The 24,011-nt window shown below is 34.6% G+C and overlaps 1 protein-coding gene across 50 annotated transcripts in view; it reads left to right on the plus strand.

The window, feature by feature from the left end:
* CLASP2 (cytoplasmic linker associated protein 2) overlaps positions 1 to 24,011 on the plus strand; it is a 185,388-nt gene that overhangs the window by 105,342 nt on the left and 56,035 nt on the right. For 8 of the 50 annotated variants that reach the window (XM_081823428.1, XM_081823471.1, XM_081823430.1 and 5 more), the window contains 9 exons: positions 5,919 to 5,942; positions 7,836 to 7,853; positions 9,923 to 10,024; positions 10,177 to 10,203; positions 15,809 to 15,979; positions 16,414 to 16,521; positions 20,068 to 20,130; positions 21,101 to 21,207; positions 23,202 to 23,225. In XM_081823428.1, the coding sequence (XP_081679554.1) occupies positions 5,919 to 5,942; positions 7,836 to 7,853; positions 9,923 to 10,024; positions 10,177 to 10,203; positions 15,809 to 15,979; positions 16,414 to 16,521; positions 20,068 to 20,130; positions 21,101 to 21,207; positions 23,202 to 23,225 (644 nt within the window). The remainder of the gene's footprint in view (positions 1 to 5,918; positions 5,943 to 7,835; positions 7,854 to 9,922; positions 10,025 to 10,176; positions 10,204 to 15,808; positions 15,980 to 16,413; positions 16,522 to 20,067; positions 20,131 to 21,100; positions 21,208 to 23,201; positions 23,226 to 24,011) is intronic. The other 42 variants (XM_081823539.1, XM_081823613.1, XM_081823549.1 and 39 more) reach the window with 14 other exon arrangements.

A 24,011-nucleotide genomic window follows, 5' to 3' on the forward strand; every position in this document is an offset into this window, starting at 1 on the left:
CGGTGATGAGTATTAAGGAGGGCACGTATTGTATGGAGCACTGGGTGTTATATGCAAACAATGAATCATGGAACACTACATCAAAAACTAATGATGACTATGGTGACTAACATAACAATAAAATAAAATTTAAAAAAAAAAGAGTCGGATGCTTAACCAACTGAGCCACCCTGGTGCCCCTAAATGTTCAGAATTTAGATCCAGTAATCCAGTGTTTATAGATAATTATGCCAAGAAATAAAAAAGAATATTCATCACATTTTTAATAATGTTATTAGAGTCAACCTTGATATGTAACAGAGGGGGTATGATTGAATTATGATATGTTCTTGTAAATACTGTGCAGCCATTAACAAATAATATTTTCAACAAAGATCAAATGATACTGTCAAACAATGTGATAATTTCATCATTTTGTATAAAATTATACATAGATAAATACACATATACTAGACAAAATATTAACAAAGATGTCAACAGTGGGTTGTTTAGTGCTTTTAATTTTCATAAAACTTTTCTGTATTAGAGACATTACTTTGCTAGGAATGCAGTGTTATTTCAGTATATGAAAATGAACGAACTAAATACACTTTGTTTTATTAATAGAATAAAGGACAAAAACCATGTAATTATTTCAGTAGATGCAGAAAAGGCATCTGACAAAGCCCAACACCTTTTCCTGATAAAAAAAATAGTCAACAAACTAGGAATAGAAGGGAAATTTGTGAACCTGCTAAAGACCATCTATGAAAAATCCATAGCTAACATCATACTTCATGTGAAAGAGTGGATGCTTTCTCCCAAGATCAACAACAAGATAAGGATGTCCACTCTTTATTTTTTATTTTTTGTTTTTTTGGCTTGGTTGGACTTTTAAAATCATTTTTTTCTTTTCTTTTTTTTTATTATGTTATGTTAATCACCATACATTACATCATTAGTTTTTTTTTTTTTTTTACATCATTAGTTTTTGATGTAGTGTTCCGTGATTCATTGTTTGCGTATAACACCCAGTGCTCCATGCAGTACGTGCCCTCTTTAATACCCATCACCAGGCTAACCCATCTCTTGCCCTTCCTAATAACATTACCATGGAGGTTCTAGCCAGGTCATTAGTGCAAGCAAAAGAAATGAGATGTATCTAGATTGGAAGAAAAGTAAAACTGTCTGTATTTGCAGAAAACATGACCTTATATAGAGAAAATCCTAAGGAATCCACAAAAAAACTTTCAGAGCTTAGTAATGAGTTCAGCAAGGCAGCAGAGTACAAGATCAATATTTAAAAATCAATTGTATTTCTAAATGCTAGCAATAAACAATTTGAAAATAAAGTAAGAAAATGATACCAATTTATAATAGCATCAAAAATAACAAAATGCTTAGGAATTAATACAACAAAGGAAGTGTAAAACTTCTTTAGGAAAAACCACTCCTGTGTTTCTTCTTTACTCTTAGACTCATAATACTGCTGACACCAGATTTGTTGGTTTTCCACACCAACCAGTTCCCCTACACCAGCTGGGTGTCCTACATTTCACTTCAGTTCTGACAGTAACTATAATTAGCACAGACCTCACAGATTAAGGGCTCAGTCCTATAAGACTGCCCATGCCTGTCCCCAACCCCACTCTTCAGACATTAATTGCAAATCCAGGTTGTCACCAGTGCTTTTGACCAAACTGACTATAAATCAGAGGTTCCCATAACCTCCTCCTGAGGTTCAATTAATTTGCTAGATTGACTCAGAAAACTCAGGAAAACAGTCTACTTACTAGATTACTGGTTTATTACAAAGGACTTGTAAAGGATTTGAATGGGCAGCCAGATGAAGAGATACATGGGGCAAAGTCTGGAAGGGTCCTAAGCACAAGAGTTTTTGTTCCCATGGAGTTAATAGTGTGCCACCCTCCTGGTACATTTATCAACCCGGAAAGTCTCTGAACCTTGTACTTTCGGGATTTTTAGGGAAGCTTCATCACATAGGCATGATCAGTCATTAACTCAGTTTTCAGCTTTTCTTCCTCTCCCAGAAGATGGAGAATGGCTAAAAATTCCAAGCTTCTAATCATGGCTTTTCATCTTTCTGGTGACCAGCCTTCATTCTCTCCAGGAGCCCACCAGGAATCACCTCATTAAAACAAAAGACACTGCTATCATTCAGGAAATTACAAGGGTCTTAGGTCAGGGTATCTGTGTCAGGTACCAGGGTCAAAGACCAAATAGTAGAACAAAAAAGATACTCCTAGTGCTCTTATAACTTAGGAAATTATAAGGGTCTTAGGAACACTGTATCAGGAACCAGGAGAGAGAACCAAGCGCAAAAATTTTATATATATATAATTATTTTCATACTTGTTCACCGAAAACTACAATACATTGTTAAAATCTAAATTAATGGAAAGACACCCAGGTTCTTTAAAGACTTACTACTGGGGGCACCTGGGTGGCTCAGTCGATTGAGCATCTAACTCTTAGTTTCAGTTCAGGTCATGATCTCACGGGTCATGAGATCAAGTCCCGCCTCGAGTTCTGTGCTCAGCAGGGACTCTGCTTGAAATTCTCTCTCCCTCTCCCCCACCACACTTGCTCACTCTCTTTCTCTAAAATCTTTAAAAAAAATAAAGACTTAACATTGTTAAGATCGCAAATTGACCTATAGATTCAGTGCAATCCCTGTCAAAAGTCCAGATGTCTTTTTATAGAAATTGACAAACACATCCTGAAATCCGTATGAAAATGCAAGGAATCCAAAGTAGATGAAACAATTTTGAGAAAGAACAATCTTGAAAAAGTTGGTGGACTCACACTTTTCAATATCAAAACTTACTCAGCACTACAGTAATCAAGTCTCTGTGGTACTAGCATGACAGACATATAGACCAATGAAATGGAGTTGAGGGGCCAGAAATAAACCCATATATTTATGATCAGTTGATTTTTTCACAAGGGTGCCAAGACCATTGGGGAAAGAATTCTTTTCAACAAATGGTGCTGAAACAACTGGATAGCCACTTGCCAAGGAATGAATTTGGATCCCTACCTCACACCATATCCAGAAAGTTAACTCAAAGTGGATCAGAGACCCAAATGTAAGAGCTAAAACTGTAAAACTCTTGGAAGAAAACAGGTGTGAATTTTTTAAGTAATGTTTTCTTAGATACTACACCAAACACACAAACAACCTGAGAAAGGATAGATAATTGGGCTTCATCAAAATTTAAAACTTTTGTTCTTCAAAGGGCACCAACAAGAAAGTGAAAAGACAGCATAGAGAAGGAGAGAGAGAACATTTCAAAACACGTGTCTGATATTAGGGACTTCTGTTCCAATTACATGAAGAACTCTTACAACTCAGTAACAAAGACAATTCAATTTAAAAATGGGCAAAAGATTTGAATAGACATTTCTCTAAAGACAACATACAGACGACCAGTAAGTGCATGAAAAGATGCCTAACGTCATTAGTTATTAGGAAACTGCAAATCAAAAGCACAATAAGATACCACTTCACATCCATGAAGATGGCTGTTACCAAAAAGATGGACAATAACAAATGCTGATGAGGATAAGGAGAAATTAGAACCTTCATGCAGTGCTGATAAGAATGTAAAATAGTGGAGCTGCTATGGCAACAGCTTGGGAGTTTCTCAAAAAGTGAAGATGACCAGGTGACCAGCAGTTCTACTCCTAGCTGGTATATCCAAGATAATATGAAGGACATGTTATCATAAAAATGTGTACATGAATGGTCGTAGCAACAGTATTCATAATAGCCGTGGAAACAACCCAAATGTCCGTCAACTGGTGAATGGTTAAATAGATATGTCCATACACTAGAGTGGAATATTATTCAGCCATAAAAAGGAGTACGTTACATAAAAGTACTAATGCATGCTTCAAGATGGGTGGACATTATGAAGTCAGACACAAACAACCACTTACTGTTTGATTCCACTTACATGCAGTGTCTAGAATAGATGAATCCACAGAAACAGAAAGTAAATTAGTTGCCAGGGGCTGAGAGTCAGGGGAATAGGGAGTGACTCCTAACAGGATTTCTTTTGGGGATGATGAAAACTTTATGGAATTAGTGATGAGGGTTGTGCAACCTATTAATATACAAAACACACTGAATTGTATAAAAAGGTGAATTTAATGGTACATAAATTATATCTTATTTTTTTAAGTGGGGAAGAAACAGGAAAACATAAAACCTATTTATCTGGGGTCTTAAAAATGTGATATTTAATATCTATTATTTTTATTACCAGAAGAATACAATATTTGAAGTGTTCAATGTGAACTAGGAAAGAAAGCAATTTGTAACAATATTTTTTTTGCATAAGGAGGTCTATAATAGTGCTGTGAGATTGACTTAATTAGTTTCTTTTGGTTCTTTAAGGTTTGAAGTGCACATTTACTTCATTACAGAAGGGAAAGGTGTCCCTCTGTCCTCTTTATCTGGTCCATGTTTACACTCAGAGTCAATGAACTACTTGCCTTTGGCTCTTCCCAGGGCCTAGATAATGGATTTTCTCATTCTTCCTCTCTTTATTTCTTTTCTGTTTCTCTATTCCTTCTTCCTTTCTTTGTCTCTCTCCCTCTCCCCTCCTCTCCCCAGATGCCTTTCTTTGTTTCTCTCCTCTCCCTAGATGCCTTTTTATAGAAATTGACAAATACATCCTAAAATCCGTATGAAAATGCAAGGGATCCAAAGTAGATGAAAAAATTTTGAGAAAGAACAATCTTGAAAAAGTTGGTGGACTCACACTTCCCAATTTCAAAACTTACTCAGCGCTACAGTAATCAAGTCTCTGTGGTACTAGCATAAGGATAGACATGTAGACCAATGAAATGGAGTTGAGGGGCCAGAAATAAACCCATATATTTATGATCAGTTGATTTTTTCACAAGGGTGCCAAGACCATTCATTGGGGAAAGAATTCTTTTCAACAAATGGTGCTGAAACAACTGGATAGCCACCCCCCTCTTCTGCCTCTCTCCTTCTCTTATCTTCCTCCCTCTCCCCACTCCCCCCTCTCCTCCAGACAGCTTTCGTATACACATGTGACTAATGTACTCTGCTTTCTTCTACTTTGAGCCTTGCTTGTCATGGCTGAACGTTTATGGATCAGAGGGAGTGTTCCATTGTTTTTCAGCAAACACTTAATGAGCACTTAGTTTTTGCCAGGCATCCTACTAGGTAATGGAGATCCAGAAGTAGATGCTTCTGTACTCAAAGAGTCTCTCAGTCTAGTGGTAGATTGCTGAAGGATGAGCAGCTGAAAATCTTGTTGCATTTTATGCATTTAGAATTTGAAGTCCCAGTGAGACATCAGACTGGAGGTGTTGAGGAGTCATAGTAGTATAATGAGAAAGAGAGAGAGACAGTGGCATCAAGATAGCATGGCAGTGGAACTTAGGAGAAAGATCTGTGCTTGTGAGATTAGATTTGGAAGTCATTAGAGACTTTTCGTACTATAATCTTGCAATGTTAAACTTAGTACATTACTTAAAACAGTTGCTACTGGGTTTTTTCTCCCAGTTCCTTTGGGAATGGGGAGAATGGGGAATGGGGATATGATGAGTGTTTGATTTCAAGAAACTCAGAAGACCAAAGCAAGAGGTCTGCCTGATGATGGCAAGGGTCCCAAGTTGGGATATGGGCTTTACTAACTTCTCACTCTGGGGGAGTGAAAATCAAGCTCATTAGTGATTCTTTGTTTTTGTATCTTTTTCTCACAAAGGAACCTCATCTTGTTTAAATCTCCTAGTATGTTTTAGTTGAAAACAAGTTTCATATACATGTCTGTGCTATGAATTCTGTCATCTTAAAAATAATGTTCTAGGGATTATAAAATCATTTTTTTCTAATATACTAAGTTTTCCTCTGTTCTTTGCTTGCTCTTTCATCAAAGAGGATACTTCTGACAAGATGGATGGTAAGAACTTACTTTTCTAATTCTACAGATTTTTACAGCTCATGGATTCTATATAATGTCTTCATTCTCTTTTTGAAAATAGACTGCTTATTTTGCAGCAATCTGAATGTAAAAATGATTATGTAATTCTCTAAATTTTGGGTTAGGCATATCCATTTTTGGGTTTCCTAGTCTATTCAAATATTAGGTTACTGTTTGTTGTGAGTTAAATCAGTTATCTTAATTTTTTTTCCTTAGCTCATAGAAATATTCTTGATTTCTTAAGTCTGTCTCTGAAATAGAATCAGAATCAGAAGAATGCAACTCATAAGGCATTTGATAGAACTCTTTAGTTTACTAACTGTGATAGAGAGACAAATGAGATATTTTACAGATTCATATGGTTATTTGTGAAAACAAAGTGCAAGTTACAATGCTGCTTTTTATGAGTAAGTTTTAAATGAACATTTATTCAGGACTGAACTTTTAAGCTTTAATTTCAGTATTCAAGTGATTGTAGCTTATCTATAGTTGCTTGGATCAATGTGGTATTTTTTATCTGTATGGTATTTGTCAAATACTACATGGCATATTATCTACATTTTCCCTTCACTTCATCAGATACCATAATGTTGTCTAGGAACTTGAGCTTTTTTTTTTAAGAACTTGTAAGAAGATACTGAATCTGTAAGTCTTAGTATGAGATCTAGGAAAGTTGGAGAATTATGTTTTTCTGTCAGTTATTACATAGCTCTCAGACATATCTTCCATTCTGATGAAATGGGAGATTTATTTAATCTTGGGTTGGGTACATGACTGTTATTTATAGTGTCTCTATGTTCCTCTGTATGTTTAATATATTTCATAAGTTAAAAAAATTATTGAATGAAATGAAAGCCCACCACAAGATAGTTTCTGTATTTTAAACCCTTTATGGTATCACTTCTCACACTGAAATTATCTGTCCTTAAACTATTCTCACTTTCCAGATTAAGATCTTTTCTTGTTTGGGTCAGAAACATCAACCTATTTGAAGAATCATCTGTGTCACGTGATGTGTTACTCCCACTGATGTTCAATCCTATGTTTAAAAAAATCTGTATATACACATACAGAGATATATCTGTTATTGCCCTTTAGTATAGTGAGTTGTGATATTTTCACTTGTTCATTTCTGCTACTTTTCATTGACATCTTAGGGAGCATACATAAATGTTGAGTAAATACATGATGGATTGATAGGTCTTTGTAATGCTGTAATGAAAATACTGGGTTAATGAGGCCTACGTCATGGATTTGACTCCCATGTTTGTCAGTTAGCTTTTCTAGTTCTTTTATGGATAACTTTTTGAAAATGCACAGAAAGTATTCTTATTCTGTAAAAACCTCCATTTCAGAGAGAGTAATGACAGGGTTACATCTTTCTTGAGTGATTAACTTCTATAATTTTCTTCACCATTTCAAATTTTGAGTATGAAATGTAGCAGATAATGGGGCGCCTGGGTGGCTCAGTCGTTAAGCGTCTGCCTTCGGCTCAGGTCATGATCACAGGGTCCTGGGATCGAGCCCCGCATTGGGCTCCCTGCTCCGCGGGGAGCCTGCTTCTCCCTCTCCCACTCCCCCTGCTTGTGTTCCCTCTCTCGCTGTGTCTCTCTCTGTCAAATAAATAAATAAAATCTTTAAAAAAAAAAAAGAAAAAGAAATGTAGCAGATAAAAGTGTTATGGAATTTTGCCATTTTCATTTGTTTAGTTTTAACCTTTTCTTGTGCTGTGAGTCATTAGATGACCTCAAAGACTAGAAGATATTTTTTTTCACTCTTTCATTTTAGTCTTGGGTGGGAGGTGTAAATAGGTCTTAATATCAGCATTGGCAGAATTTGTTGAAATGTTGTTATTTTATTTCTCTTATTTAGGAGCAACATCTGAAGATGGTAAGAATTATACATTTTGTTAGTAACACGAATACCTCTACGTTAATATTTTCATTAGTAGGAATTAAATATTAAACACTAAAATAGGCTAATTTTTTTGCAAAACTATATAATTTGCCACCTGTGATAGCTTCTACATTTTATGTTTGGTTGCGTTAATTACACATGTGAATTTTTTTTCTTTACTTCTTCATCTGGAGTTTTGCTTTGTATCTTGGATCATCTCATGCTGGAAAAACATAATTGCTTAACATGTTTAATAATATCTAGTATAAAGTTAGTAAATAGTGTTTTTTCAGTAGCATCATTAGTGCTTTTCTTTATTTTTGTGGTTTTGTTTTTTAATTTATGCTAATTCATTTATACTTTGGGGGAGCATGCTCCATTGCTTTATCATGGGAGTTTAATACATTGATTTAGACCGCTTTTAAGTGTGTCTTTGATTTAGAATCAGTGGAGAATTGCATATATGATTTGAATTTGGGATTCCAAAAACTTGCTAGACAGACTACTTTATTGAGCCAGTTTCCTTTAAGAAAATAACTGTTTATTGCTTTTGAATTTGTAGAAAGGAAAAAAATTTAGTTTTTTAATTTATATTGCCTGAAGGCTGTCTTATTAAACCTCTGATTTTGAAACACACTTCTTTTTCTCCTAAGTTTTACATAGATGACTTTTTCTTGTGATATAAAACCAAGTGTATTTAACATTTTTAGTTTCATACTTACTCTGATATAGTTGAAATATTTCATATTTTTCATACCAATTGGAGTACTCTAAAAATGGTTTCTGGCACTGTAGCATTATAATTTAGAACGATAGTATCAGAATAGTTATCCTAATTTCTTTGTTATATTGGATAAATTTTCCATTTCAAAAATAATAATTTTGTCTTTCTGTTTTACTTCTTAGTTGGGAGAACATTGTATCCTACTCTAAACAGACTCTAAAAGGGTGAAAGGCCTGAACTATGGGCTTATTAAGGGCCTTGAAGAATTGAGAATGCTAGACTCACCAACTAGACTTCTGGTTTTGCTTCTGTTTTATTCCTGGTTTTTAATCACTCTCTTATCTTCCCTCACTCATTTCTTAATTTTGTAATTTCTCCTTACTCTTCATTTATTTTTTCCTAATTAATATAGCCATATCAGGCCAGCCAGTATAATGATTGCCCCACAAATTGTACCTTTTAACTTAACAGGATTATGAGCCCTTCTTCATGATTATATTTAGTATTCGTTCTGATTTGATATGGTTGAGACTGCTTGAGAACACCATAGTAGCTACTAGTAATATATTTTTGTTTTTACTAATGACACTTAGGTACTTTGATAAACATTATCTCCTTTGGTTCAAAATTCTAAAAATAAATGTGGCTTGGTTTTGTGGAGGGGGATGAGGCAGTGGTAAAGGAGAAGGGAGTATGCTGAGAAAAGTGCCAACTCTTATGTGATTGGTATTTCCTCAAATCATTTTATAGATGAAACTGGTTGGGGGAAGAGAATAGTAAATGTGTCCATATCTGTCTGTAGTAATCTGATGTTTAGCACAAGATAAAAATACTAAATATTTAGCTAATATTACCTCTTCCTGCAAATCCCTTTTAGAAGTATATTTTCAGTCAAAAGAATTATTTGGGTTGTTGTTTCTAATAAGATTAGGCTGATACTTAAAACTATAGACTGTATTTGAGAATAAACTAAATTTTATGGAAACAAATTTTAGAATTGGAACTGCCAATTAAGAAATAAGTATCATGCCTGTCGTAATTATGTTAATTATGACTCTACTAGACTAATAATATCAAACTAAGAATGGAAATCTTTTAGTTTGACTTTATTTTTACCCTTGAAGGAAAGTTAGCTTAATGGTGCAACACATAGAAAGCAGTATGTATGCTAAAATTTTTTAAGAGAAATATCACCTGTCAGTGATGGTTACATTGTTATAAAATTTAACAGTACTTAAAAAGCACACCCAATTAGAAATTACAGTGAGATTTTTTTCCTCATTACTAAATATCATTATAGAAAAATGTCTTTAATTATGTAAATAATTTTATTCCTTAGGCCGGGTGAGAGCGAAGCTTTCAGCACCACTTGCTGGCATGGGAAATGCCAAGACAGATTCTCGAGGAAGAAGTCGAACAAAAATGGTGTCTCAGTCACAGCGTACGTATTGCCTGAGTTTTCCTGCATTTGTAATGCACTAGGATAAGTGTGTTGCTTGTATATGACTGTATTAGGAGATTGACCAGTGGATAAAGACAAAGCTAACTTCAAAAAAGACAAGCCACATACTGAGTTCTTGTTCTGTACTTTAGGTTCATCATCACCTGACAAAAATGAAGGTATTTTTTTTTTCAATGTTTTGGATCAGTTGTTGTGCATGTTTTGGAATTTTTTTGAGTGAGTGTTGTCTTGTCTTTGGTGTGTTACTAGGGCTGCATCATTGATATCCGCCACTTAGAAAGAAAAAACTTCATCTGCTGTACAAAGTTTTGCATGGAGATATTTTAAGTAGCACAAATCTCTTAGCATTAAGGTTTTCACAGTCTACTCAGAAACTTGCAAATGTAGAAAATTGTGCTTTTTAGAGGCAAAATAATTGCCATATGTTAGCATCTAATCTGGTTGCATCTAGCTAATACTATTCAAGGACAGACGTGTGTCTTCATACTCTCCCAAAATCTATTAGAATACAGTTAACATTTTTGGCAGGTGTATACTGATTCATAGTGAGGAAACACAAAATGACCAGTTCTATTATATTTCTTATTAAATTTAAGATTTATATTTTTACTATTTCATTGGAAGCGGAGTTCCTCATAAGCACAATTATTAAAAAGCACAATTTTGAGGTCTAGGTAAAATGAATGATCCATTTCTACATGTTCCAGAATAGTAACCCATACATTTATGGCATTATTAATTTAAGAGTTTGTTCCTATTCTTTCTTTATCAAGAGATTTTCATTAGCACTTAGCTCTAAAAACAGCTTTTTTTTTTTCCCTAGGGAAGTAATTTGGGTGTTATTCTACATACTTGGCTATTTTGAAAAGAAATATATGTAACTATCTTCCACAGTCGTGTAGGTGATTTATCAAGATATAGATGTCCTAGTTGTCTGTTTTTTAATTTGATTCCCAAATCTTGGAATCAGGGAAAAGAGCTGGGCTTGGAGGGGGCCAGGTGGTGATTACACAAGTCCTGCCAGCAGGTTCTCCTTTTCTCCTCTTTCCAGAGTCAAAAAATCCAGGCAGAGAAATGATGGGAATATTCAACAAGAGCCCTAAAAATAAGGAAATCCTTGGTAAAATTGGTTTGCAAATTGAGGATTATTTATAAATAAGAAAAAAATGGAAAATGCCCTCTGGGTAAGGGCTCTTCTTCCAAATTCCAAATTAGGAATAGATCATATCGCATTTTCCCCTGATCTTCTGTATTTTTAAATTTTTTTTTCTATATTTTTAGAGTAATTTTTTTAAGTAACTCAATCATTAGCAGTTGTAGCATAGTTGCTTAGAGCTTTGCTACTCCAGATGTAGCATCAGAATCACCTGGGAGCTAGTCAGAAATGCATAATTTCATGCCACCATAGATGTCCTGAATTCAATATTTTTAACAAGATCAGCAAGTGATTTGTGTATAATAAAGTCTCGGAAGTATTTGATCTAGATCATGGACTCTGGAGCCATATTACCCATATATGAATCATGGCTCTTCCAGTTTCCTTAAAGTTGCTGTGTTTCTGTATATTTATCTATAAAATGAAGAGGATAATCTCATAGGATTGTAGTGAGGATTAAGTGTTATATTTTTATTCCATTAAATGTTATATATTTAATGTACCTTAAAACATACCTGGGCCCAGAATAGGCGCTCTATATTTCAGCTGATAAAATTGTCCTCCTTGTTGTTATTAACCTAATGTCAACTGAATTTTAAACTCCTGTTGTATACTTTTGTACCTTGTTACATTTATGGCCTTCAGGAAACAACGAAATAAATAATGATAGGAAATTTAAAGCATAAAGAAGAATAAAGATAGCAACCCAAAACTGTCTCTATCCAGTATCTTAAGGATAAACTTTAATTTGATGTGAGCTATTTTATTTAGTTCTTTTCTAAAGTAATACCAAGACAGAACTTGTGACAAAGATTCAAAGTGCTTTGTGTATGGTTTTCTAATATATTACCTAAGGACTTCCCTTTTAGGTATATTGTAATTACTAATCACTTCAGTAAGATTTAGAATAATTTTTTTATATTTGATTTTTCACTTTGAAACCCAGTCTACAATACTTCAAATCCTCTCCTGAAGCATGGGAACATAATAATAGGTTTTTTAGACCTGGTAGGATTTTAAAATCAGAAGACTTTCTCACTATAAAATCACTTAGGTTTTAAATCATGTTGAAGAAGTTTTTGTTTGTTTGCTTGCTTATTTATTTGAATGACTGTATATTCCATTCCAGATTCTTTTGAAAAAAGAAATTGTGGCCCTGTACGATTTGATGCAAGTTTCTTTACAACACATTTGCACAGAAATATTGCTATGACCTCTGTCTTCACTTTGTTGTGAAGTAATTCATTAGAGTTTGCATGATCTTTCCAAATTTTTATATTACCATTTAGGAAAAAAAAAATCCCTTGGGTCAAAGCAGGTGTGTTCTGATGACTAACCAAAATAAATAAAAGCAGACCCAATGGAGAGACTTCCAGATTTATATTTACATAAGGATGGTGTCTTTTGTTATTGTTGGTAGTGACTGGTTGTGTACAAATGGCTGTACAGCCTGTCAGAAACTCGGTCTCCTCCCCCAACCCCCTGCCGTTTTTTGTTTGTTTTTTTTTTCTGTGCATCTTTAAAAAAAAAAGATTTGTAGCTTTTTCATGTAAGCTTTCTTCAGCTATAAGATGTTGTAGTTCTTCTTTACCTGTAGTTTTAAATTAAATGTTTAAATAATAAAAAGTTAAACATTTAATTATTTAGATTATAGGCTATTAGTAGAAGAAAAGCTGAAGAATTTATATTTACTTTTGCAACTTCATTTCATCTGCTTTGTACATGAGTGTCTGATTTCAGCTGTAAAAGCTACTAAATGTACTGCTTTTGTTACAGATGTCTATGGCTTAGGGATTTTTCTTTTAAAGTTTGCTTTTTTTGCTTTAAGGTTTTTTATTTTCTAAGAACTGACCAAAGCTTTCTTATTTTCATCTGCCATTCATTTTAAATCTGCCCCTTCCCTCTTCATGGATTATAACCCTTACCCTAATTCTGCCTTTACACTTGTTCAGGATCACAATCTGCTAATACCATTGGTGGTAAGAATCTATAGACTTTATGTGTGCATCTATTGTTTGATCACCTATTTTCATTATCTAGAATGGGTTCTATTCAGCAGAAATTCTCAACAAAATTCCATTGTTGTGTAGCCATACTGGGGCAAAAATTGCCAATTATCTTTGGCCTGTCTTTATTTTATTACCAAAACCTTGAATTGCTGAAATTATCCAAGTCGATCCCACAGGTTTAGACATTCAAAAACAAAGGAGTTTTAGTAATGCCTTGAAAATACATAAAAAGTATAAAATGGTAGTTTGAAAACTTTAGGTAGCACGAGAGAAATTAGGTATCCGGTTTCAAGTTTTGCAAATTAGAGTATTTTCTAGTAGCATGCTATTCCCTAGGTATATCATGCCCCTTTTCATCAATTCTGTGGTTTTCTTATAAGTAATTAGCCTAGGTAGTCCTTGGCTGGGGAAAGAGCCCTGATATTTTCTCTAAGTACAAATAATTCCAAAATGAGTCATAGGCATTGGAATGATCACACTGTCCATAGGGGTTTGGAGTCAGTGGAGAAGAGAGGGTAATGATGAAAGCAAAATGAACACTGCCAATTTTTCATCAGAATGAACACTGCCAATTTTATTTTCTAGGAGAGGGTATGAATGAATTTAAATATAGAAAGAGTGAGCTTGCATAGTTCTGATAAACACAGTTAACCTAGAATAGGTGGGGTGATTACTCTGCTTCTATACTGCATGTTTCCTCTCTGCTGAATAGACCCACATTTCAAGGAATTCTTTAGTCTCCTACCAACACCTTTACCCCTTAAATTTATATTAGTTTTAACAGAATACCATAGTGTATGTGTTCATTCAGTTCATTACTTATACTTTTTATATTGTTGCAAGTGTTCCCATAAAATACTCCATTGGCTTATCTTGCATTGTGAGTTTGTGGCATGTTGGGTGTTTGGATGTTTTGGTGTGTATGTTTAGTTTAGATACTGCATGGAGAAAATAGGTGCCTTGTGGGTATCCTTAAGGTTATAACTGAAAAAAACCTGATTTGAAGATTCTTCACCTGAAACATCAAGAACCAATTCAAACGAGCCATCGTTTTAAAGTAGAATTGAGTAATTGCCCTGAAATAATTTAGAGTTCCTTCTACTCAAATTGTTAATTTTGGAAGTACTGCTTTATTTTATACAGTATTGCTGTAACCTGTGGAAGATAATTTTCATTTTGTGTGCTGGTAGAGTTTAGGAATTAAGCATGAATTTAATTTGTATTTAGTAAGACCATGCCAAGAAAACTAGTGAGGGTCACAGATCAGCAGCCCGTGGACCACATCCAGCCTACCTCCATTCATTTATTATTTGGTCTACACAACATGATAAAAACGAGAAAATTTCAAAGTTTTCATTTAAAACAAAACAAAACAAAACCTAAAACCTGGCCGGTATTACCTCAGGACACAGCTGGCTGGAACTGAAAAGTCACCCCTCCCTGCCTTACACTCAGTGCTCCTCCCTCATTAACATCTCCTGCTTGACCACATTGGCATTTGAGTCTTTAGTTTTTGCTCTGTGAAAATGAAGCATAATTGGGTAAGATTATACAAGGTGAGCAGTGACTGCCCTGTTGGTTAAGAGAAGTGATGCCCAACAAAGGGGAAAGGCTGCTTTCATGAAGAGTTGCTTTCATTTATTTAAGTGCAAGTTTAACTTTTCTATAATGCTACCATTCAGAATGTAGAGTTAAATTATATTCTGGAGTTATCTAGTTTGTTTCCCTAGTCAATGCAGACATAAAATATTTTGATTGACAAGGAGCTCATTTCCTTAAAAGTTAACCCATGCAATTCTAGTTTAAAACCATCTTTCTTAACTTTTTTTTCTTTAACCCTTGCCCCAATCTGAGATTTTGTCTGGCTCCCTCTCTCTTTTTCCCTGATCACATATCCTCTGCCTTCCAAGATTGAGAATCACTAGTTTGGAAAGGGTCTGACTTCTCTGACATTTGCTCATAGTTCTTTTCTACTCTCAGTACCCCTACATCTACATCCTAGGCATGGCCACCCAAGATGCCTTTGCTGTTAAGCAAATAGCAAATAGCAAAAAGCAAATTTCTTATTCAGCTAGCCCAATTTTATAAACATTTAAATTGTAATTTTGTAAAAATTACAAGTATACATAGTAGCAAGATAATTTTGCATCTCAGAAAGCAAACCATTTTAACATGAAGAAAATTTTTATTATATTCTTAACAAAAAATAGCAGTAATGGAATGACTAATTCTGTTCCTTGCAAATACATAGCTTTCTAATACATAGTTGTAGCCATGTGAAATGTACTGTCAGAAAAGTTTTTTTTTGAAATCTTATATACTATTTGTGTTCTGAAACAAACATACTATTAGTGTTGTCCTATACCCCTCAAAACTGAAAATAGATTTTACATGATTTTTACTGTTCAGTCCTAGTATATATAGCATACTTTTTTTTTCCAGGTTATGACAATACATGTCTTCCTCAATCCATTTCCTTTGAACTCAAACTTGCCATACTATCCCAGTTTTCTCAGATGTATTTCTTGAATTTTTATCCTTTCAACAAGTTCTCTTAGAGTTCACATCTTAACATTTGTATGTATGTTTGGTGTTCAGCTGGCAGCCGGTCGGGGTCTCCAGGAAGAGTTCTGACCACAACAGCCCTCTCCACTGTGAGCTCTGGTGTTCAAAGAGTCTTGGTCAATTCAGCCTCAGCGCCGAAGAGAAGCAAGATACCGCGGAGCCAGGGCTGTAGCAGAGAGGCTAGTCCCTCTAGACTGTCAGTGGGTAAGGTTTTCTCTATGAGACTTGGGACCTCTTCTCTTGTATTTCAGGCTTGGGTATTGGAAAGCATGGCAGACATCAGTTGGGTGCTTAGAAGCCAGAAGAAAACAACTCAGAATTCAAAGAAAATTGAAATATAGGTTATAAATTGAATTAGGTTTCTTACCTGGAAAGTAAAATTCATTTATATTTTAATCCTTTTGTTGGCAGCCTTCTTACACTTGTAGAATGCTATTTTACCCTTGTAATCTCATACAAACTAGATGACTATATTCAAATTTAATTGTATTCCTGGTAATGCTTTTTCAAGGGTAATTTGTTCTCAACCTCAGAAAGATTGATCAGTTTTTAAGAAAGAAAAATAAAACTAACCTATCAAAAATGCAAATTCTGTCTTTTATTTCCTCCCTTTCTGTGCTGCTGTTGCCTGGTACCAGCCCGAAGTAGTCGTATTCCTCGACCAAGTGTGAGTCAAGGGTGCAGCCGGGAAGCCAGTCGGGAGAGCAGCAGGGACACAAGTCCTGTTCGCTCTTTTCAGCCCCTCGGTAAGTACTTGGGCAGGCGTTGGGTGCGTTTCTTTCCCCTGTGTTACCACCATCTGATAACCTCAGCATACGTGGGGTTTAGCTTTCTTCATTGGCTGTGTCTTTGCCTCTCTTTTCTATCCTGGTAGAAGAAAGAGTCAGAAGGAAATTACATGTTTGGGAAATTCCTTTGACATTTACTTGTTTTAAATGAGTAACTTAGACCTTGTATAAGCAAATTGCCTCCATAATCAAGTAAATATCACAGATTTAAACTACAGAATATTGCATTCAAGATTTATCTTAAGAAATAAACCTATACAATTTAAAGGTAATATTTAAATATTCTCAAGTGAAGTATGGACCATTTCATTTGATAAAATAAATGCTGTTGGTTTCTTCAGCAGAAGTATTAACATTTCAATTTAGATATTTAACTTAGGTTATTAGAGTGCTGCAAAATACCATATGAACTACTAACTAAAATGGGACAAATTAACATTATTTTTTTACTATTTTACAGTTTAATGGTTGTTTCCCATATATTAGTTTGTGTCATGTCACTGCTGTAAAACCTCTCTGTTTCTGGTTATATAGATTATATTATAACCTTGACTATAATAGAATAGTTACCTCAATTATAAAAATCTTAAATGACTTTTTTTAAGCTTTTAGTATTTGAGAATAATCGGAGAGGCGGAATTTTTTACACTGAAAATTTTTAGAATTTCTGCATGGTCCTTCAGGTTTTTAACTAGTACTTTGTTTATATATATGTACATACTTAACGCCATTTCAGATTTTTTCTTTTAATTCCATAAAATGTAGGTTACTGTAATACGTAGAGAATTTCTCATAGTTCTCGTTGCCTGTTGGAATTATTTCATTCAATAGACATGTTAGTAGAGGATATCTAGAGATTAATTTCTGTTCTCTGGGCCATTTGGTTCAAATAAATCACTATACTGTCCTGCACTGACCTAGAAAACCCCCATTGAGCTAGGGACACAGATAGGGATATCCTCAGCCTTCATTGTTTCTGTTCCAGTCCCAGGTGCCAGAGCTCCCTTTCAGTACTTTGCCAGAGATATTTTTAGTTCATATACAATAGTCATACACAATATTTTTAGTTCATATACATACAGGCTGTGTATATGCACACACACAAACATACGTGTAGATGTACAGGGTAAATCTTCATGTATATATGTTTTAAAAATGAAATAAATCCTACATTTGTATAAAATAAGCATGCCATCTTGAAGGGTTGAAGGAAATGAAGTGGGAGCTTAAGAGCATATGTTCTAGGGTCAGATGGCCTGTAACTTCTGTACCTGAGTTTCCCAATCTGTAAAAGTAGGATAATAATAGTATGTACTTGTTAGGATTGTTTTGAAGAAGCTATAAATGAGCGAATTCCCCAGAAAGAGTGATTTGTGTAATAAAAGTATTTTAACTGCTCTGATTAATTGGCACACAGTGAGCACTTGGTCATCATCGTCATCGTCCCTGCCTCCACTACTGCTTGTCCACCTTTTCCCCTAAAGCTCTTAATTGCTTGCCTAGAAGTAGTTCCTTGTACTTTAGTGGCAAGGATCTTCGATATTTTTAATGGTATAACACCTGCATCTGTATAATGCTAATGCTGCAGAATTATTAGAAAATATGAGATATCAAGAAGAAACCAAAATGTGTTTCTGTACCTTTTAAACCTTGCAGTAGTCAGAGATTAGAGGAAATTTATAGTCAACTATTAATCACTTAAAAAATAAACATTGTTAATATGCCTGTTTTTAAAGAGAAATGGTGGCTAGCCATTCATTTTCTAGATTCATCTCAAAGCCTCCATTTGACAATTTAAATCACTTAAGTTTTTATTATTAAAGGAAGCTGTTCTCCTGATTCTAATGAAACATTCTATTTGGATTAAAGAAGATCATATCTTTTAATCATATAGTTTTCAAAGAATTGATTTTTATAGCCCTTTTATTTACATATGGATACTGCATGGTAAAGGTAGCAGATTAGCCCTGTTTAGTACACAGGGATGAGGAGTAGCATTCTGGAAAATCAGGTTATCCTTCCCACTCCCATTGTTTGCTGTGTTTGCCTGCATTCTGCTGTCCTTACTGTGTTTATTTGGTGGATTCTTTTTTCACCTCTGACTTGAATATCGCCATTCAGCAGATGAACCCCAAAGTTTGCCTTGCATTCAGTTGTAGCACAAGGTCAGTGTGAAAATCCTAAAGCATCAGAAATAAATCAGAGCTGAGCAAAGCCAATCTTCTCTAGAACTTGTACCCTAGCTATTATTTATTTCTGGAGCCAAGTTTCAAAAAAAAAGGGCTTATGTTATTACAAGAATGTGAGTGGTGCCTCTTACCTCTTACCTGCAGAGCCACAGGTAACCATGATTCCAGAAAATTTTTCAAGAATTTTCATCCATTAGGCATTTCCATATTGGTAACTCTCACCATTTAAAAAATTATTTCTGTCGGGTAAAATTAAAACTATTAGTATATTTTATTAACAATACCAGTCACCTTTCAGGGTCTGATTAAACCTTTTGTGCAGCATTCTTTCTGTTTAATCCTTTCTCTCAATCTTTTTGATCTTTTTTGCGTTCATTAAGGTCCCGTGGCAAAGAAAAGAGTGATTTGTGTAATGGAAGTATTTTAACTGCTCTGATTAATATATCTAAATAAGAGTAATCTATCTCATTAAATATTAAAATGAGTCTTTCCTGGCTTATTTGTTTCTGTATGTAAGAAGAAGAATGACTTTGTGGTGTTAGGAAAATCAGGATTTTAAGATACAAAATTTAAAATATGCTAAAATTAGATTCAGAGAGACATGTCGTAAATAGAGGGAGACATGTCACATTTCTAGGTCTTTTGATTAGATTATTAATACTTTTTTATGTTCAAATGTGCTTTGATATTTAAATAATTTTTTACTGAATGCAGAACTCATATTCTATGAAACATTATGGAAGATATTTAGGCTAACGTAAATGAGGTATGTTAGCTTTTGAACAATGTGAAGATGGTACATGTACTGTTTTAAGAGTAAAGGCCTTGAAAGAGGACAGGTACTGAGGTGTTTCACTTATAGTAGTATGGCTTTGATCACATTAATTAACTTCTCTCTATGCTTGAATTTACCCATCTATAAAATGTAATAGTAATACCTGCTTCATTGGGTTCAAGATTAAAGGAGATAGGGCTATTATTGGTTACTAGTTACCATAGTGGTTTTTTTTTTTTTTTAACTACAGTGTTCATTTTTTTGTTTCATGCTTGTACTTTTGACATTTCCTTCCATTTGAATACTTGCTTTTTTTTGTCTCCTGTGGGCTTATGTCTGTCCCCTTAGGTGTAAGATCTTTTGTGTGTCAAGGATGATATTACAGTGCTAATGTTCAGTTGCCTGACTTGGCAGTATTCTGATCCTTAACTAGTACTAGTAATACCAGTGTTGACTAACTCTCCTTGCCTGACTATAGTGCTGCCACTATTCCTTGTTTCTGTGGTAATAGATGAGGTTTGTATGGTCCTGTTATTCCAGCCTCCAGACACCATTCCAGATCTACTGGTGCCCTCTACGCCCCCGATGTGTATGGGGCCTCAGGTGAAGGATGAGTACATTTTCACTATCATCTGTGCATTCATCTCAGATTTTTGTCCTTTTCAGTTTCCATTGAATTGTATATTCATGTTTTTAAATCAATTTGTTTTTATTTAAATTTAATTTGTTGGATAGTAAGTCATTTGTGATTTTTTAATTTTCCCCCAAGTAACTTTTTCCCCTTCCACAACTTTATTTGGACATTTTTCTCACTGGCAGATGACATTTTTGTGTGTGTGTGTAACCTAAGTTATGTCATGTTTAAATATGGAATTGTTTTATGTTCTCAATTATGTACTTCATCTTTGTACATGTTTTGGGAAAAAAAAAAAAAAACCAAAATGGTGGATGAAGTGTTTTAATTGTAAATGATGGTGTAGAAAGTAGTTGAGGGGGAGAATCCATCTCTAGTTTGTCTTTACATACCTCAGAATGTTGGGCACACAGTAGGTGCTTAACAAGTATCAAATGACATGTCTTAGTTATAGATTGAAATCAACCTATCTTGAAGAAGGAGAAATAATAATTGGAGGTTTTTTCCCTGGTAAACTGGTGTGGCTTTATTGAGCTCCCTAATCATTATTGGTTTGAGGTTTGATCTTTGTTCTGGACTACTCCGTGGCTCACCTGAATGGAAGAGATTTGCCTGACTGATAGAGCTGGACTAATTGCACGGGCTATAGATTCGCAAGCCCTTAGCCAGCCATTCTTTCTTCTATCTTCTGGTCATAAATGTATCATAGCTACTATTCTTTAAATTTATTTTCCACACACTGTCAGTAATTTTAATTGCCTTTACCATTTTATTTGACCAAAAACCAAATGTACCCAGAAAATACAGAATTGCTTTTAAAATGCTTTGCCCCATTGGTTTTTTTTTTTTTTCCTCCCCTTAAGGATCTTAAAGTTTCCAATGTGACACTGTTAAATTTATGACTCTCTCAAAGCTGTTTTCCTCCTTCTGACGAATTAGGTCCAGGGTATGGGATCAGCCAGTCAAGCCGACTGTCATCTTCTGTCAGTGCCATGCGAGTCCTGAACACAGGTTCTGATGTGGAGGAGGCGGTAGCAGATGCCTTGGTACTCTTCTCCATTTCCTTATCATTATAGATGTTCCCACTATGAAACTAATGTATGGGTAAGGCAGTCCACCAGTGCAGGAAAGGACATAGGAAAATGCTTGTGGATATAATTGAGGATGATCAAATGTGGGCAATTTAAAAAGCAGAGCAGTATAATCAATTCTTGATCTTTATTTCTTGGCCAGAATTTTAAGCCAAGGCTAAAAGTAATTGATGGCATGTCAGGAATATAAATATTGATGTCCTTAATAGGGTAATGTGTTCTATGCACTGTAGTACACTAAGAGTAAGGGTAGATTAGATTAGTACATAAATATGTAGACTACAAGCAATATATTTCAAAGCTTGCTTAATTTTGAGTATTTAGGGATTGTGTTAGTTTGGGGTAGGATTTTGTTTAGTCTTATGTATATTTTCTGAGCTGAGAGAAAGTACAGCTTCAAGACACATGATAATTAGGATATCCTCCTGGCTCTTTATGCCTGACACATTCAACAGTGAGATTTAAAAACATCATCTATAGATCCATGATAGTTTGTCAGAGAGTGCTGTACATATTTCACTGCCGTTTTTCTCACTTAAGATTATGAAAGAAGTATCATTTGAACAGTGACTATAATTGGCTTTTGCCAGTTTCCCAAGTCAATTCAGTATGACACTTTCTGTTTCAAATTATATTAATCCAATGTTTGGGAACCATTTACTCAGGAGTTTCTTACACATAACGTATAAAAGGCCTCATCTTTGTTTTGTTTTGTTTTGTTTTTTAAAGATTTTATTTATTTATTTGACAGATAGAGAGCACAAGTAGGCAGAGAGGCAGGCAGAGGGAGAGGGAGAAGCAGACTCCCCGCTGAGCAGGGAGCCCGACGCGGGGCTCGATCCCAGGACTCCAGGATCATGACCTGAGCCGAAGGCAGCTGCTTAACCGACTGAGCCACCCAGGCGCCCCGGCCTCATCTTTGTTTTGAAATAAGAAATACATTATGCCTTTTAAGACTGTCTTATCCAGTGTTGATACAATACAATTTATGCCACATATTTGAGAAATAAGTTTTGAAAAATATTCGATGGTCGTAGCTATAATACAATAAATGTAATCACATATGTAGTTCTGTTCTAACAGTCTATGTGTGCTGAGTTTTTTCCTTTATCTCAGCCATTTGATTGATTTTTTTATAAATGATATAACTAAGTAGGAATTTTGTTGTCTTGGGCATGGGATATATTGATCACATCTTGTTCTGATGATCTTAAATCAGATGCTTTAAATTTACTGTTTTTCCTCAATGTATTTCTCAAATCATATTTTCTTGTTTTTTTTTAAATGAAATTATGCTCACATAAATTTTATTAATTGAATGGGTTATTCTTGAACTGTTACTTATAATAGTAAGATGTGTTTGAATTATATAAGGAATATTTAATTACCAGGGCCAAAAGCTGAATCCCAATAATTTGATTCTATCTACTTCCATTATTTGCATAGCATAGATATTCCGATTATAACTATTAATTTCTAGAAAAAAATCTTTCCAACTACTAAGCCTTATTTGCACCTTGGGAAAATCACAGAAACAAAGTTAACTTTGGAAATGACAGAAGGATTCAAATAGAAAATTTGAGGGGCACCTGGGTAGCTCAGTCGGTTAAGCGTCCTACTCTTGATCTCAGCTCAGGTCTTCATCTCAGGGTTGTGAGTTTGGGCCCACGTTGGGCTCCACACTGGGCGTGGAGCCAACTTAAAAAAAAAAAAGAAAATTTGAGTTTCTTTAGGAAAACTGGTTATGGGAATATTTTTGTAGCTTAGGACTAAAGGATATTGGCAAGATTGAAGATATAGTCTGCTAATAAGCAGTTCTCATGTATCTATATATTAAAAATTTTAATGTTTCTGATTATGGGCATTGTTTATGCCTACTTCATTGTACTGTTTAGCAAAATGTTCTTCATTATTTTTAATTTTTCTCTTTAAAAATTTACTGCTCTCAGCTCTTAGGAGACATACGGACTAAGGTATAGACATTGCTGTTTTCTGACATCTTATGATACCATAACTTTTTTCTTTTGCTTCATCAGTTTAACAGATGATAGTTTTCTAGAAAATATTCAAGTGGAAGTAATAAGATCCTTTAATACATCCATTTTTCTGTATATATAATTATCAATAGGGAGATGCTGCTTGAATGTCCTATGGGAGTTCTTGTCCTTCCAGTTTGACTGCTCCATACAGATGAGATGTTATTATTCATACTGATGTCAATGACAAAACTGATTCTAGAACCCAACACAGGAATACCACATTAGCACTTTCTAAATTAAGTTGGTGTCTCTAAATCAGTAAGAGGCATTTAGTGATGGAAATGTCTTTATAAAACTATTTTGAATTAAATTCAAGTTACTTTTTGTTTTTAGATTTTAGACTTTGGAGAATTTGTTGTAGCCACTGGAACTGTTTTAAATTATTGTGCTTATTAACATGTTTCATAGAAATGTCTTCACTGCTCATGAGCCTAAATTCAGGTATCAGATTATATAAAGATATATTTCCAATCCTTCCAAGAAAATTTCAAATAAGCTATTTACTGTCTCGTTTCATTTTTATATGCAAGGTATAATTAGCAGTTACAGATACTAAATGATAAGCTTCAGATGTAAAGAAATCAAAGGAATCTAAATAGGCTTTCTTGCATTTATTGAAATAGACGGTATAGACACATTGGGAAAAACATGGAGGACCCTCAAGGAGCTTGCCTCTTAAAAATAATAGCAAGCAAAACAGGTTCTCATCATGCTTTGTAT

Source organism: Leptonychotes weddellii, chromosome 1 (assembly GCF_054177405.1).
Source record: "Leptonychotes weddellii isolate Sample4059 chromosome 1, ASM5417740v2, whole genome shotgun sequence".
Lineage (NCBI taxonomy): Eukaryota > Metazoa > Chordata > Mammalia > Carnivora > Phocidae > Leptonychotes > Leptonychotes weddellii.